Raw genomic sequence first — 13,102 nt, forward strand, 5'->3', positions numbered from 1 at the left:
AGGACAGGGGCAGGGCCATTAATCGATAAGAGTTGCACCTCAAAAGTGGAATAAGCGCTGGTGGGAAGAAATCTGCATTTAAATGAGTTGTTGAAAACGGTGACTAAACCGCCTCCATGACCAGAAGTCCTTGGTGAGCTTAAAAAACGAAAATGAGGGGACAGAGTTCACCAAGTGAAAGGTGATCATCAACAGTAAGCCAAGTCTCGGTTACAAATAGAAAATCCAGTTGACGAGATATTATAATGCCATTTAAAATAAAAGTCTTATTTGTCAGGGATCGGACATTTATTAGGGCGACGCTGATCGGTGATGGCTGAGCCGCTGGTGTCGGGGATAATGTTAAGTTCATATAGGCTGGTAGTGAATGAAGATTCCCTGCATTTACTTCGCCAGTGCGTGTGGTTTTGAGGGGGAGCGAGGAGTCCAGTGCACCAGGATAAGATCCGTGCGTAGTGGTGGAGGAGCCAGGCGCCAAAGATTTCGCGAGTCTATGTCCCCAACTCTGCGATTGCAAGCCGACAATCGCGTGGGGAATGTCAACACCACAATGGGGATAGCGCTGTCAAGTGTATGCTGAATTTGGAATTGACGGCGACAGCCTTGGTGCAGGTACCGGGGCTGACGAGCAATCCCAACACTGGCACAAAGTTTGTAAATTCCAGGGGACAGACGAAGTGACGATGAGTTCATTTTTAACAAGTCCGCCGGAGAATAGCACAGATCCATAGCCAAATGCGGTGTGCTGGAAAGGCTGCAGAAGCTGTAAATAATCCACATGACGGGATGCATTCTAACTCCCCATAGAACACTGTGAGAGCCAGCAGAAACTCACAGCCAGATTGACAATCCCGATAAGCCAACTACCAGATACCAGACACCAGCACTTATCAGAAAAGGCAGGGGAAACTACCAATTCTGGCTAAATGCTACAAAGAGCGTACAACAGTGAGGAAGTGGAGACTTATACACTAGCACACCAGGGGTCAACAGCATCCACGGCAGAGAGGGCTCGAGTTAGGCCGGAGAGATGCTAGCACACCCATGAGAAAGATGGCAGGTCCCAAGGATACAGGTAATCAGTGAGGATAAACAATTCAAAAATATCGGTACAGTCCAGGTTTACAGTTTCACACAGTTTGTGAACTTTCGGTTTATCCGCATTTCCCGGTGAAGGTAATCAGGAGTGAGAGGAACCGCAGGCTCCTTTGGAAGCGGAAAAGAAAAGTGTTCAGGTACAGTGGAGTGGGTGGAGAAGAGTGTCAAGAGTGATTTGCAACAGAAGGCTACCAGCAAAAGTGAAAAGGAAGGTGTACAAGATGATAGTGAGACCAGCCATGTTATGGTTTGGAGATTGTGGCACTGATGAAAAAACAGGAGGCAGAGTTGGAGGCAGCAGAGTTAAAATGCTAAGATTTGTGTTGGGAGTGACAAAGATGGACAAGATTAAGAACAAGTATATTAGAGGGACAGCCCATGTTGGATGGTTTGGAGACAAAGCAAGAGAGATGAGATTGAGCTGATTTGGGCATATGCAGCGGAGAGATGCTGAGTATATTGGGAGAAGGATGCTGAAGATGGAGCTGCTAGGCAAGCAGAAAAGAGGAAGGCTAAAGAGGAGGTTTATGGATGGGGTGAAAGAGGACATGCAGGTGGTTGGCATGACAGAGTAAGATGCTTTATGACAGTGCCAGCTTCTTTGCATATATGAGCGGCTGTAGTGACCCCTAAAGAAGAAGTAGTAGATCTTATTACTAGGATAGCCTTCTTTCATCTCAGAAATATTGCTAAGATAAGAAACATAATGTCCCTACACGATGCACAAAAAACTAGTTCATGTTTCTGTTACCACTGGGTTGGATTATTGTCACGCCTTACTGTCTGGATGTACTAGTAAGTGCATAAACAAGCTCCAGTTATTCCAGAATGCAGCAGCAAGAGACCTTACTAGAACCACAAGATGTGACCACATCACTCCTGTCTTATCCACACTGCACTGGCTCCCAATCAAATTTTGCATTGATCATAAAGACAAACAAACTATTATAAAATAAATATTGACCTACAAAGCACTGTATGGTCTCATGCTACAGTACCTGAGTGAATTTCTGGTATTTTGTGACCACAACTACTTAGATTAAAAGATGCGGGCTATTTGTTGGTACCTCAAATAGTGAAGGCTACAACAGGTGGCAGAGCCTTTTCTTACAAAGCCCCACAGTTATGGAGCACCCTTCCAAGTAGTGTTCTGGACTCAGACACAGCCTCAGTGTTTAAGTCTAGACTCAAAGTATATTTGTTCAGCTAAGCCTTTTGTTAATAACCTTTTATTAAGTAAAGGAGCAGATCTGAAGGGTTATCAGGCATAAAGTGTTTTGATAAACTGGGATGTATGGATGCTGTCGACCGCCCACTCTCATAAATTCACTCAGGTTTCTTGACGGTGGAGTGGCTGGCTGCTTTATATCCCAAGGCACCCTCATGTCTGTGTTACCTTCTGGCTCTCCCTTTTAGTTATGCTGTCATAGCTAGTCTTGCTGGAGTCCCTGCTTGCACTCAATGTACATTGTTCATGGTTCCTGACCATAACATGACAATGAGCATACCTAACAATCTGCGTGTGCATCTCTCTCTCTCTCTCTCTCTCTCTCTCCATCTCTCTCTCTCTGTGCCAAGCTACAAATGCTACCACTTCTGACATACCAGTAATGCTGACCTCTCCTGCTGTACAGACCTGCTGATCCATCCTGATGCCCTACTTCTAGCTGGAGTTCTCATCACTTTGCTCCTGTGGAGGATGGCCCAATATGAACAGTCTAAAACTACACTTAGAAGATGGCTTTGGACTGTTAATACAAACGGTTTTGCTACAATGGCTTAGGACTACAATTGTCACAATAGCTTTAGGAGTGCAGTTTTCATTAAAGTTTTTGCACTCAAGTCTCCATCAGTGAAGAGTTGATAACTTTATTAAACTAGACTTCATGTCAAAATTATAATGAGTATCCTGCTTACACAATTGCACTTTTTGACCATATAAGACACAGTTATAGAAGCAAGTCATTTATAATCACACTATCTATTATCATCCCAATGAGGATGGCTTCCTTTTTGTGTCTGGTTCCTCTCAAGGTTTCTTCCTCATGTCATCTCAGGGAGTTTTTCCTTGGTGCCATCACCTCAGTTTTGCTCATTAGGGACAAATTCATATCTTTAAAATGTATATTTTTCTGTAAAGTTGCTTTGCGACAATCTCTATTGCCAAATTGACTTGAGTTGACTAACCTGCTCTTTGAGCTTGGTTCCTGGAATGGAAATCTCCAGATGTTCCTGAACTGTCTGAGGGTAGTAGTATATTGTGATTGCTTAACACCCCTTCCCTTCAACAAATGGCAGAAGATTAAATGTTGATAATATTATTGATAATACACCTAACCTTTATGTAGGATGATGCTTTACGACAGTGCCAGCCTCTTTGCATATGTGAGCTGCTGTGGTGACCCCTAATGGGAGCAGCCGAAAGAAGAAGTAGTAGATCTTATTACTAGGATAGCCTTCTTTCATCTCAGAAATATTGCTAAGGATGATTCCTTGGAGGAATCATGGTGATGGTGGAGGCTCCCGAAACATTTTAGGGGCCTTAGCCTTCTTACTAAAACTAAAATAAACCTGGGTTTAAAATCAGGTTGAATCTTTGTACTATCACAGAATTCATTTCAATTCTATTTTGTAAACCCAGACAGCTCAAACTATTAAAAGTGTTGAATTCAAACAAAATATTACGACCAAAATATTGGTCCAAACTTTATACAAGATCTGTTCCTGTTGCAAACTAATGGAGTGTGCGGCATGTGCATGCAGCAGGAGTGACCAATAACTCGTGTGAGTCAGTATGCCATGTGATGTTGCACTGTCAACATCAGGACCTGTGTTACACACATTTCTGTGAAAATGTGCACAAGTTGTTTTCAAGTTCAGCATCAGGTTTAACTGAGACATGCTTTGTTGTACTCTCACCTAATTTCTGAATAGTGCTTGCATCTGACAGTTGAATACTAATGTGCACAATTTTGAAATTAGATCCTCTGTATCTCATCTCTGAATGTGGCCCTGGATAAATAAATTAGGTTTCATGCAACTCTATACTCTAATATTCACTTGCTCAGCATTTTTTACCCTGGAAACTCACTTTGATTTTCCCTGAAAATATACAAATATCTTCAAATTATGATAATATATTAATTCTTCACATATTCAATATTTTCTACTTGAGTTATGAATCCTTTGAATCCTATGAATCTTTTTTGATGCTGTTGGGCCATCGATTCAAATAATTCTAAATTCATGTCTCACATCTGGTACTGTCCCTACCTTTTTTAAGCATGCAGTCGTCCAACCCCTGCTTAAAAAACCCAACCTCGATGCCCAATGTTTGCAAAATTATCGCCCCATCTCCAAGCTCCCTTTTTTTTCAAAAGTTCTAGAAAAAGCTATACTGTCACAGCTGATTCCTTTTCTGACCACCCATAACATACTTGAACCTTTTCAGTCAGGATTCAGATCCCTTCACAGCACTGAAACAGCCCTGCTTAAAGTAACTAATGATCTGCTCCTCACTTTAGATTCTGGTGATAATGCCATTTTGGTTTTACTCGACCTTAGCGCTGCATTTGATACTGTTGACCACAACATCCTCCTCAGCCGTCTAGACCAGCAGGTGGGCATCAGGGACACTGCTCTTCTCTGGTTCAGGTCCTAAATTAAACATAGGACCTTCTCTGTTTCTATTGGCCATTTCTCCTCATCAACTGCCTCTGTCTCCTATGGGGTCCCCCAGGGGTCCATCTTGGGTCCCATGCTTTTCAGTCTCTACATGCTCCCACTTGGTGACATCATTAGAAAGCACAACATTTCCTTTCACCTTTATGCTGATGACTCACAATTGTATTTGCCCTTAAAATCTAGGGACTCCATCCAATCTCTCCTTGTCTGTCTTGAAGACATCAGAAATTGGATGGCTAACAACTTCCTCCAGCTAAATGGTGACAAGACTGAAGTCATTATTTTTAGTCCCTCCAAGGCAAGATGCACTACAGTGAATGATTTAGGTCACCTCACTCCTCATGTCACACCCTCTGCCAGAAACCTGGGTGTCTTCCTTGACTCTGATCTCTGTCTTGACAAACAAATTAGCACTGTGGTCAAAAATAGTTTTTACCAACTCAGAGTGATTTCCCACCTCAAATCCTTCCTATCTCATAACGATCTTGAAATAGTCATTCATGCTTTTATCACATCACGACTGGATTATTGCAATTCCCTTTATCTTGGCTTCCCTCAAACCTCACTTAGACGTTTACAGCTGGTCCAAAACGCAGCTGCACGTCTTTTAACTGGCACCAGGAGATGTGAGCACATCACTCCCATTCTGGCCTCCTTGCACTGGCTCCCAGTCTTTTTCAGAATACAATTTAAAGTTTTATTATTTGTTTTTAAAGCACTCAGTGGGCTGGCCCCAGCCTACATCAATGACCTTTTACAGCCCCACTCAGTCCAAAGGTCTCTAAGATCCTCTAACGCAGGGCTTCTTCATGTACCTCGCTCGCGGCTGAAGCAGAGAGGTGACAGAGCTTTTTCTGTTGCTGCTCCACGCCTCTGGAATCAGCTCCCACCGGACATCAGATTTGCTCCCTCCATCTCTGCCTTTAAATCTAGGCTAAAAACCCATCTCTACTCCTTGGCCTTTCCTTAACCATCAGCTTATTGTTATTGTTGTTATTATTATAGTTTTATTTTATTTATTTTTTTTATTTTTATTTTGATCATTTGTCTTTTAAATATTGACTCTGTACAGCACTTTGGTCAGTGTATGCTGTGTTTAAATGTGCTATACAAATTAAACTTACTTACTTACTTAGTCTTTTTTTCATAAATTGTTCAGTGTTTCATTGATGAGGGCGGTTCTCTTGAGAGTTGGTTCACTTGAAACACAGAAATTATAATCTGCTGGAACTGATTGCTGTAGGTGCTGTATGTAAGGTTCATTTAACTCGCAATCCAAGTTCAAATTTAGGGTTTATTAAACCTGGCTCCTGCTGTACCCCTTGGGCACGCTGTCGTTTAGCAGCTATCTTGCTACAATCAACCTTAGAGCTACATGAAGCCTTGCTGAGAGAATGCACTATTTGGTTTGGTTAAAGTGCTAGTCTAACGAAAATTACATCATAAAATCCTGTGTTTTCTGTGTGTGATATGCTCAAAAAGCTTGTAAAATTCACCGATAAATAAAAAATTGGTCCAAAAAATAATTTTTTTGCGTCTGAATTCTGTTCCAAAAATCACTAAAAGCTTGTCCACCATTATTGGATCCCAGCGATTTACAGGTCAGCGGCACTGCATGTGCGACATCATATGCGCTACTGCCTTCTTTTGTGTTCACACAGACTCTATACTATTCTCTGCAATGGCATGCATTCTTGATACTGATTCTTTTGAAAAAGACGACGAAAGCTCTTCAGATTCGTCCTCAGTCTTTGGTTGGTTGTCTGAGAATGATTTAGAACCTATAGTCACGGAGAAAAGGGTGGACGAATATTCAAGCCAAGTCGCTTGTGAAGAAGAAGAAGAAGAAGAAGAAGAAGAAGAAGAAGAGCAACAACTGCTCAAGCAGTTTTCTGGAACACAGGAAGTTAATACACTGTACAAATCATAATTTGCTTATTCATTTTTTTTTTTTTTACTGATTTGGTGTTCAACTTTCACAGTTATGATAAATATAGCTCTCTTCGTAATTGTCATCTTTGTAACCTCACCTGGTAGGCACAAGGCTAAATAATGGCAATACTAAATAGGCACTTTCACTTTCAGTGCTGGAGCCGGCAGAGGTGGGTGGCACGTTGTGCCATATGCATTGTGCGCAGCGAGTACACAGCAGCCAGGAATTTGTTCAGGTTCACCTCCAAAATTAAGTTGCTCATAAAACTACAACCTTTTCTGGTTCTAACAGTACCAATTAGGACCATGTAGACCCTTTCTATTTTGTGCTACAACGTGAAGTAGAGTTATTTATTTTAGCTAGATATCATTATCTGAGGCGGCATGGTGGTGTAGTGGTTAGCGCTGTCGCCTCACAGCAAGAAGGTCCGGGTTCGAGCCCCGTGGCCGGCGAGGACCTTTCTGTGTGGAGTTTGCATGTTCTCCCCGTGTCCGCGTGGGTTTCCTCCGGGTGCTCCGGTTTCCCCCACAGTCCAAAGACATGCAGGTTAGGTTAACTGGTGACTCTAAATTGACCGTAGATGTGAGTGTGAATGGTTGTCTGTGTCTATGTGTCAGCCCTGTGATGACCTGGCGACTTGTCCAGGGTGTACCCCGCCTTTCGCCCGTAGTCAGCTGGGATAGGCTCCAGCTTGCCTGCGACCCTGTAGAAGGATAAAGCGGCTAGAGATAATGAGATGAGATGAGATCATTATCTGAAGCATGATTATAGGTATAGCTCTGGTTTCCTCCCACAGTCCAAAGACATGTGGATTAGGTCAACTGGCTACTTTAAATTGCCCAGAGGTGTGATATGAGTGAATGGCTGTCTGTCTTTCTGTGTTAGCCCAGTGATAGCTTGGCAGACCTGCCCATGGTGAACCCTACTTCTCGCCTGAAGTCAGCTGGGATTGGTTCCAGCTTCCCCACGATCTCGACAGATAAGCGGTATAGATAATGGATGGATGGATGATGATTACAGGTATAACTTATACGTAAAGACAACCAGTGTACCATTTCAATATGGTGATTTGATGAAACATTCATTATAATGCTGGTATATGATTAGCCTTTTCTTGTTAAACTGAGTGTGTTCAATTTATAACATAACTACCACAGATGGATATTGTAAGGCACTACCCTATTTAAAGTGTCAATCATTTTAACTGATTGCATAATCACCATGAAATTAGTTGAAACTAGATAGCCTATCTACCCTCCATGACTGCAGCTCACCCCACTCACCTCATTTTAATCACTAAGAAAACAAAGGCCAAAGAAAGGGAGCATTTCTTCTCTTCCTGGACAACTATTACCAAAGACACCCAAAGAGACAACATACTCAAACAATGACCACCCTGTTCCTTTTGCCAGGCAGAGTGCTGTACAGAGGAGTGCTTATGGATTAATGTGATCTTGGGCTGACAGTTTGCATGTATTTGAGAGTGAAGAAGCAGATGAGAAAGAGATAAAGTGAGCAGATGGGTTCTAGCAAAAATGCATTGAAAGATAATCTTCATTCAGCCTCCCGTACTACCCTTTCTCCGTCTTTTTTAAACTGATCAAAGGTGAAGCCTCATGAGGACTGAATACATTTGGAGAAGTCTAAGGGTCCGCTCTTTTGTGTCACTTTCTCCTTAGCTCCCATCCCCCCACCTTCTGTTTCATATGATAATTAACGGAGCCTTGGCACTGAGGGGGTCAATCTGTAACCAAAACAAGAAGAGAAGAGAAAAGAGAGAGTGTGTCTGAAAGACATTAAGCCATATGTATGTGCTCCTATGTACTCACAGTGAATGAAGGTTTTGCAGGCTCTTAAAGACTTCTCTGGGGACCTCCTGAAGCTGGTTGTTTTGGAGCATTCTGTGTGGGAATGTGTGAGAAAAGGCAAAAAGAGAGCATCAGGGTCCATAGAAGGTTAAAGAAAAGAACAGTCACAGGAAACCAGCTAAAGGAAGCCACCAATTAAGATTATACTAAAAGATAACAGACTCAAGATACTGTCATTAGATTACATTAATGGAATTTAGCAGATGCTTTGTCTGCTTATCCGGAGTTAAGTACAACATACCCAGAGCAGCCAGTTGGGAGTTAGGTGCCTTGCTTAAGTACACCTTAGCAATTCCTACTGATCCAGGGAATCAAACTGACAATGTTTTAGGCTACATCCACACGACAACGGCAACGAGATGTTATTTAAAAATATATCGCGTCCAAATGGGCAACGATCAGTAAAATATCAGGTCCATATGGCAATGCAACGCTTGCTGAAAACAATGCAATACACATGCCACACCTCTAGGGGCGCTGTAAGACGGTCCCTTCGGAGACAACAGAACAATAGAAGAAGTAAGGACGCATGCGCATAAACTATTATGCGCGAGACTTCATATTAGCCACAAAGTCAGGAAAATCTGTTCGTAAAATTACATTATAATGACCAAATACAATGAAAAGTATTTTTCCAGTCTCACCTGTGAAAGGTAATCCCATGTGATCTCGTTTGGACGGCAAACCTGTTGGTACAGTTAAACGCAGCTAATCTTTATTCTCCGCTTTGACCTATCCAATATGGCGTCGAGGATGACGTATGATTCTACGCGGAAGGCGGCATCTTTAATGGTCCGGAATAAATTGAATGCTACACGTTGATGGATTAATTTGTTGTTTCTCACCTGTGAAAGGTAATCCCATGTGATCTCGTTTGGACGGTAAACCTGTTGGTACAGTTAAACGCAGCACATGAATCTTTATTCTCCGCTTTGACCTATCCAATATGGCGGCGAGGATGATGTATGATTCTACGCGGAAGGCGGCATCTTTAATGGTCCGGAATAAATTGAATGCTACACGTTGCTGGATTAATTTGCTCTTCTACGCCCTTTTTGAGGAATGTATTGTAGGACTTAAACCAGCATTTGAAGAGGTGAGATCGCTCCTTTTTTTCCCTATTTTTGCTGGCGGGATTGACTCTGCCCTAAGGGCAGAGTCTCTCTCTCTCTCTCTCTCTCTCTCTCTCTCACTTTGCACCATTACACAATAAATATTCACAGTGAAAATATTTTGTAAGCGCGTTTCATGAACCAAGTTATAGGATTTGTTGACAACTCGCATCGAGTTCATTACACTTCTACCCGGCGTGAAGCACTCACAGTCATGTGGTTGTGACGTCATCATAAACAAATCCGTTCTACTCATCCAGACCACTTCACAACGGCAACGTTGCCAGATCTTTCCACTCTGGAACCCGTTCTCAAAAAGATTGCGTTTTGGGCACCCAAAACGCCGGTGCCGTGTGGACGCCAGGCCTAAACGATAAGCAATTGTATCGGAGTCACCTGAATCCGTTGCCATGTGGACAGGGCCATAGTCCCAAAGCTGCTTCTCTAACCATTAGCCCATGGCTCCCCCCCAGCCTAACATGAATGAGGTACGATTCACATTGTACCTCATTTGTCACATACTCTACAAACCATAGTGCACCCTGTACTAAAGCACATTGTGAATTTATCACAGTGATTGAGAGTTTCTTTCTATATTTGCTTAAACCAAATGTAAAAATAAAACCAGTCTGCTGAACCAGTAATTGTTTTCAGAAACCAGTCATAACAGTGACACAACAGGTGGGATTACAGAAAGCAGGTTTAGCTAATAACGCCAATTTGTTAACACAGAATTCCAAAAATCCAGAGTTCCAGAAACCAGACTAAATCAGTTACTGTGGCAATTTGCACTCTGACATTTATCTTTTAATTTGGAATTTTACTTGAAATAAACCTCTTATCAAGTTTCAAAATCAGTCTGTTAAATGCCACTTTTATAACAACAAGCTGGATCCTTTCCAAGAGCATCTCACAATATGCAGTACTTAAACTTCATTAGAACTGCAGTTAGCATCATGCGCTGTAGTCAACTGCGAACATAATCCAACATTTTGGTCATGTTTGACGCTAAAAGTGGACTGTATACAAGGAAAAGCCACTGATACCAAAATATGTTGATGGATCGATGATGTTTTGGAGCTGGTGGTTCAAGACTGATGGCATCATGAATTCTGATAAGCACTAGGATATTTTAGCCCCAAAACCTGGTTTCCTCTGATAGGAGGTTCAGATTTGATAGCACTTTCAACAAAATGATGAGCCAAAATTACTTCCAAATCAACACAGAAATGGTTAAAGAAAAAGAAACTCAATATTTAGTGATGATTAGCTCAGTCTCTGGATTTGAACTTGAGTGAAAAGCTAAAAGCTAGCTTAAAATGTTCTGCAAGGAGAATTAACGATCGCTCAAGTGACTCCAAACTTGTTAGACATTAAATGAAGAGACTCATACTATTGAATCAGACAAGCCAACTGAAGATGGCTGTGGTTACAGGAAGTTAGGAGAGATAACTGGTCCAAGAAGCTCAATTTTTGCTATGCCCATTTTATCTCAGCTAAGTAGCTTACTGTCATTTGGTGTGCTAACTCAGAATTTAACAGCTTTTTTAAACCTGCTTAATTTATATTGCTTTAACAAACCTACTTAGCTCACCTAAAATATACAACAAGAAACTAGCTAGCTTATGCTAGATATCTAGGTAACATTCTTACTGAGTAGTTGCCTATAATGGCTAATGCTTATTTAGCTAGCTTTGTTCAGCTGACAAATGCATTTATGGAAACTTTTTGAGCAGCTTTTCAGTGCCATGTTTTCCTTGATGTTGTAAAACATTATGTCTAAAAAAGCAAGGTTGTAAATATGAAGAGACTTGCACTGTATGTGCACTCATGGTGGTCAGTTTTAACCAAAGCTTAGCATCATTTAGCCAGAAGAAACTTCTAGAGTTCCAGCATTTGAAAGCATTAGTTGAGCAAAATAGCCCTCCCTGTCTTTTTGTGCTAATCCATAATAATAAGTGGAAAACATTTTAGCTAATATCAATTATTCAGTCAGATTATAAATAAGTAGTGTTAGTTGCTGGACTAGCTGTGGTCTTTTCACAACCAGGCTGCACGCACATTTTGTTGTTTTTGTTGTTGTTGAAGAAGATTATTTCATGAAATATTTCTGCAAGATTTATGCTCATAAGCTATACAGTGTATTGCCTATATATTAGACTGTATTGTACTATACAGCAGCACACACTTTGACATTAGTTAACATCCAAAAAAAAAACCCCAAGAAGACAGAGTCATCTATATCCCCCACTCTATATACCAACTATATACCATCTCATCTCATCTCATCTCATCTCATCTCATCTCATCATCCGTAGCTGCTTTATCCTGTCCTACAGGGTCGCAGGCAAGCTGGAGCCTATCCCAGCTGACTATGGGCGAAAGGCGGGGTACACCCTGGACAAGTCGCCAGGTCATCACAGGGCTGACACATAGACACAGACAACCATTCACACTCACATTCACACCTACGGTCAATTTAGAGTCACCAGTTAACCTAACCTGCATATCTTTGGACTGTGGGGGAAACCGGAGCACCCGGAGGAAACCCACGCAGACACGGGGAGAACATGCAAACTCTGCACAGAAAGGCCCTCGCCGGCCACGGGGCTCGAACCCGGACCTTCTTGCTGTGAGGTGACAGCGCTAACCACTACACCACCGTGCCGCCAACTATATACCAAGTTTCAAGATATTATTTGTCACATTTTTCAAGTTCTGCTGCAGGAAACCAACCCTATCTCTTTACATTGACCTCAGTAGCCCATGGCATAAGCCCACCGGACCTTTGGTCCAGGTGAGCTAAAAATTAAAATTTCTCACATTTCTTAGTATCAAAAGGCACGTATACATTACTTAATCAACACATATACCAACTTTCAAGACCATATCACTCATAGTTTTCAAGTTCTGCTCCGGAAACAAAACCTACCTCTAAGACTAACCTGAGAGACTAAGTCTGAAATTGTTTCTATGGAAACATGAAAAATTTAAATTTTTCAATTTTCTTAGTATGAAAAGGCACATCTACATCACCTTGTTAAAGGCCCGGTCACACAGCGCTTTACGGCTTTATCACGGCCAAAACCCGTCAAAAAGTGCTCTCCCGTGAAGCAGACGATGTTGTTCGTGTTGATGTCGAACTTAAGACGTGTTACAGTCGATATACAGACGTGACAGGACGCAGGGGAAAATCGGAACGGCGTCGGACGCGGCAAAAAGTTTTGGACTGCTCAAAACTTTAGACCGCGGACAACCACGGCCGGCACACGTGGTAAAGACGTGCAACACACGTGAAAAACACGTGATAATCAGTGTCCCGGCCGTTATTAAAACTTGGGGAGACGTGGTAAGACGCGAAAGTTTGGCGGTCTATCACGGGCAGAGCACGGTCATCGGACGGGTGT

General features: G+C 42.1%; 1 protein-coding gene across 1 annotated transcript in view; it reads right to left on the reverse strand.

Moving 5' to 3' along the window:
* The window catches only part of LOC132869944 (leucine-rich repeat-containing G-protein coupled receptor 5-like), a gene marked incomplete at its 3' end in the record, with an annotated part of 250,936 nt that overhangs the window by 134,430 nt on the left and 103,404 nt on the right, over positions 1–13,102 (reverse strand). The window contains exon 4 of the mRNA XM_060903511.1: positions 8,545–8,616. Coding sequence (XP_060759494.1) covers positions 8,545–8,616 — 72 coding nt within the window. The remainder of the gene's footprint in view (positions 1–8,544; positions 8,617–13,102) is intronic.

This window comes from Neoarius graeffei, chromosome 21, assembly GCF_027579695.1.
Source record: "Neoarius graeffei isolate fNeoGra1 chromosome 21, fNeoGra1.pri, whole genome shotgun sequence".
Lineage (NCBI taxonomy): Eukaryota > Metazoa > Chordata > Actinopteri > Siluriformes > Ariidae > Neoarius > Neoarius graeffei.